We start from the raw sequence: 4,458 nt of genomic DNA on the forward strand, positions 1-4,458 counted from the left end.
CCTACGATGCAGGGCCTGGCAGGGCCACACACTGCCCAGCCAGGTGACACTGAACTGCGCTCCTGGCTACTGTCTATGCTGCACTAACAAACCACTAACAGAGCAGGTTTTGGAATGGGCAACTGCCAGAGACGTGTTTTGCCTACTACACAGTCGCTAGAGTACAGAGACGCAGAATAAGCAGGAGATGCATACATAGATCAACACCCTGTATTTCAATTAAGCAGACAGCACAATTAGTTTCCCATACTAGCTATTATATGACTTGACATTGACTTAATATGAACATTTACTTTCTCGGCTATCTTAGTACAGAGTACAGCAAACAAAACACCTCACCATAACTTAAGTGTTGAAGCTCAGGGGCTAAGGCTATTAAAACAAGGTCACTAGATCAGGCTCCTTTTCTCACGAAAAATAATTCCTCTCTTTAAATACCGTATATACAGCTGTACTTCTATCCGAGAGTCGCTACGGAAGATATACCAGCGGTGGGCCCGTAGCCGGCGCCCGGGCATTGCCCGCCTCCCGGCAGATGCTGGCAGGACTCCTCGCCCGGGACCGTGCCCACAGCCGCCCCGAGTCCTTCAGCCGCCCCGGCAGCTGGGGGTCTGCGCGGCCTTCCCTCCCGTGCGGGGCTCGGTGTGAGTGCTGCTGGCCGGCCCCGTGGAGCGGCGGCGGTGCCGCCCGTAGGCTGAGCCCGCTGCCGTGCCCGTGCGGGGCGCGCATCGCGACCCACCGGCGGGAGAGGCGGCGGGCGGGAGTCCGCGGGCGGCTTTCTCCGCCGTCATAACCGTGAGAGCCGCGACTTTCCATAGGAATTACAGCGTGGCCAGGACCCGCTCGGCTAGCCCGGGCTCTCGGAGCAGTCCCACCGAGGCGGCCGCGGGCCTAGCAGCCCGGGCGGACGGGCACCTGGAGCAGCAGGACCTGCCTGCTCTCCGGCGGGTGGCACTTGCTGGCGTGCCGCGCCAGCCCGGGTGCGCTGAAGAAGGTGGCGGGGCAGTGCTTGCAGGGGAAGCCTTGCCGCTCGCCGCCCGCCGCGCCGCCCTCGGGAACGCCGGCGGGCGGCGGCGGCGGCAGCAGCAGCTCCTCCCGCACGGCGTGCCACAGCCGATGCTTGTCCCTGATGTCCGCCGAGGGGAACCGGGCGCCGCAGAGGTGGCAGGCGAAGGCGAGGGGCCCGCGCTCCGGCGGGCCGAAGGCGGCCGGCCGCGCTGCCCCGTGGGTGCCCAGGTGCTTGCGGAGGTAAGCCTGCCGCCGGAAGCGCTTCTGGCAGCAGGGGCAGGCGAACGCCTCCCCGCCGGGGCCGGGAGCGCCGCCGGGAGCGGGGCCGAGGCCGGGGCCGGGGGCGGCCGGGGTGCCGCCGGCGCTGTCCGCGCCGCCGCGGTGCTGACGGGTCGGCGGCGGGGGCTGTGGAGGGGGCGCGGCGGGGCCGCGGAGTCGCCGCTCGGGGCTGTTCTCCTTGCCCGGCGGGGCGGCGGCGGCGCCGTCGGTGCTGGGGCCGGGACGCGGCTTGTGCCAGCGGCGGTGAGATGCCAGGTTGGCGGGGCAACTGAAGATCTTGTGGCACTCGGGGCAGCGGTACTCGACGCGCACGATGCGGGAGCAGCGGTGCTGGGCCAGCGCCAGCGGGTCCGCGTACTGCTCCTTGCACAGCTGGCAGATGAACTCGCCCAGCGGCGTGCGCCCCGCCGGCGGTCCCGGCCGGCCCTCGGGCCCCTCCTCCTTGATGCGCAGCCCCAGCACGGGCGAGGTGGTCACCTCGTCGGCGAAGCTCAGCTTCCGCGTGGCCTTGCCCTTCTTGGCAGGCGTCTTGGCCCGCGACGGCCGCTTCAGCGCGGGCACCGGCGGCGGCGGCGGGGCGGGCAGGGGTGTGCGCGGCTGCAGCAGCAGCTTCTCGGCGGGCGGGAAGGAGGCGGCCAGGGGGAAGGACTCGGCGGAGGCGGGGGAGCTGAGGCACCGCTCGAAAAGAGCCGCCCGCGGCCCCGCCACGCTGCACGGCCCCGTCGCCCCCCAGGCGGCCGGACCCTCCGGCGGGGTGACCCCGGGGCCGCTGCAGCCGCCGCCGGGGGGCCACGTCGCGGGGCAAGCGGCGGCGGCGCCCTCCTCCTCCTCGCCCTCCTCCTCCTCCTCCTCCGCCCCCTCTCTAGCGGTGGGGCTGTCCCCGGCGGAGGGCGGCGGGGGCGGCGGCGGCGGAGGGGCGGGCGGCGGGTCCCGGTCTGGGTCCTGCTCCCGCGGGCGAGCCCGGTAGGAGCCACCGGGGCGCCGGCTGCGCTTGACGAGGAAGCCGCGCGGCATCGCAGGGCGGTCTGGGGCGGCGGGAGCGCAGCGCCACCGGCCCGCCCGGGCTTTATACCCCCGGCGCCCGCTCCCGCCCGGGCGTCATCCGCCCTCCGGCGGCCGCGGCCAATGAGGAGTTGGGGCCGGCGCTGCCGGGGCGGGCGCGCTCGGGCTGCGGGGACGGGCGGGGTGTCCCGGGGAGGGCACCCCGCGGCGCCCTGCGCGGCTGAGTGGGATGTGGGGCCGGGAACGGGTCAGAGACGGGAGAGACCCTGGGCTGGGTCACGGCAGCGGCCTCTCGCCCGAGCGGCCAGGCAGGGCTCAGCAGGAGAGCCTGTCGTGGGTGTTTGTGCCGGAGCCTTCATCCGCCGCCGGGGCCGCGCTGACCGCCCCGCACGCCTTTCCGCTGACGGGAGCCAGAGCTGGGAACCGGCTCCGTCCGCCTGCACCGCCACATCGGGAGTTTTCCCTCAAGTAACCAGAAAGCTCTGGTACTGCGGTGAGCTCCCAATGCAAGAGCAGGGCTGACACCTTCGCGTAAAACGCTAAATCACGGCTCTGCGTAGTGGCCGTGACTGTGGTCCCCTGGCAGCCTCACCCGCGGGCAGCCTCCCGAGCCCAGGGGAGGCAAGACTGAGGTGTGATGCAAAAGCTCCCGAACTTCCCCCACCACGACGCCCCGATGCAACTCCCGGCCCGTTCGTGGGTGCTGAGAGCCTGGTGGCAGCTGGTGTGCCCCTGGGGCGAGGCAGGAATTGTGTTTGCTAAACCACTAATCGCCTTTTTAGCAACGCTCCTGTTCCACCGCGCAATGAAGCGTACTGGCAGCGGCCCCACCGCGCGGTACCAGCATCTCCTATTTGACCGCTCATGAACCCGAGCCCGGGTTTGGAGGCACGAGGGTGCTGTCCCGTCCGTAGACCTTCTGCCCGCAGTATACACGAGATGGCGTGCCATTGGAAATGAAAGCGCGAAAGCTCGCTCCATCCCTGCTCAGGGACAGACATCCCTTGCCAGGGTAGGACGGTCGGACTCACCGTGCTGGGAGCATCCCCTAGCCGGAAGAAGTAACGAGCACCAGGAGAAAGGGAGAAACAACACTTCTGAACACAGGGGCTTTCCAGAAGTGGCAAGGAAGATTTGAAGCCCTCATGCAAGACCAGAACTCACCTCACCTGCTCAAAACACTCATCCGCTTGTGTAAGTGCTCTGATTATATTTGTTTAGCAAAGTCTTAATCATGTTTTACATTACTGTCCCATTTTCCTCCATTTTCATGATTGCAATGAATCTTAGATTAGATTATGAACTCCACAGGCTAGAGATCACCCTTTGTTAGAACAAACCTCTGTAATTGGGACCAATGAGCCACACTTTTGTGCAGTTGGGTCACTCCACTGACTGTATGATTTTTATCTAACAATTTTTACCTTTGTAACTGGACTTCCCAGCTACATTTTTCACTGAATAACTGAGTCTCTGGTTACAGATCCACTATTTTATATGTTCCTCCTCCACTTGTAAAAAATGTTCCTATTAAAGTTCCATTTGCTTTTGTCATGTTGCAAAAACAGTCGGGGGTAAGAATGTCCAGTTCTGAAATATTCAGTTCAACTTCCAATCACAAGGGGTGAGGAACCCAACGATGCCTTTTCCTGCACAGGAGTAGCAGGAGATAGAACACCAGCTGGAAAGCAGGTATATTAAGTGTTTGCTGGAACTCTAAACATTTTTCGAGTAAAATCCGTAGACTGGAGTTGCATTGGAGAGTTTATTTAGGCCCCATGTCATGGTCTGACATGGCCCAGACATCACAGGAAGGCTTGGGGGAAGCTTAGAGTCTCCCTTCCTGAAGTCGCCCATGTGGAATCACTGCTCCACCTCTCCATCCACTGCCCTTTTGGCTGTGTTTCTCAGCTCTTCCCTGTGATTAGGTGCCTGTCTGTGCCTCCTTCTTGTTCCACAGTGCCCTCCAGCACAGCCTTCTTTTAGCCTTCTCAGTTTGCCTCCAGTTTATGATCAGTTTGTAAGGTAGAACTGATCATCTGTAGAAACTGTAGAACTCATCATCCTATCCTTGGTCTTGTTGCAGCATGTGCCAGTGCCCTCAGATCTCTGACAAAATTGCACTGGGATCCAAATTGTTACAGCCACCTTGTGACTAGTTTCTCTCAA

General features: G+C 63.5%; 1 protein-coding gene across 1 annotated transcript; it reads right to left on the reverse strand.

Annotated features, from left to right (window-relative positions):
• Positions 1-891: 891 nt before the first annotated feature.
• INSM2 (INSM transcriptional repressor 2) lies at positions 892-2,301 on the reverse strand. The gene has a single exon (XM_051806288.1). The coding sequence runs from the start codon at positions 2,299-2,301 to the stop codon at positions 892-894; it is 1,410 nt and encodes a 469-aa protein (XP_051662248.1).
• Between the last annotated feature and the right edge of the window lie 2,157 nt (positions 2,302-4,458).

The sequence above is a fragment of the Manacus candei genome, unplaced genomic scaffold (genome assembly GCF_025592945.1).
Source record: "Manacus candei isolate 608988 ecotype Guabito, Panama unplaced genomic scaffold, ASM2559294v1 h1tg000067l, whole genome shotgun sequence".
Classification (NCBI taxonomy): domain Eukaryota; kingdom Metazoa; phylum Chordata; class Aves; order Passeriformes; family Pipridae; genus Manacus; species Manacus candei.

Bases quoted from the DNA above. Each gene is read 5' to 3' on its own strand.
- INSM2 (XM_051806288.1), bottom strand. From the start codon at position 2,301: ATGCCGCGCGGCTTCCTCGTCAAGCGCAGCCGGCGCCCCGGTGGCTCC.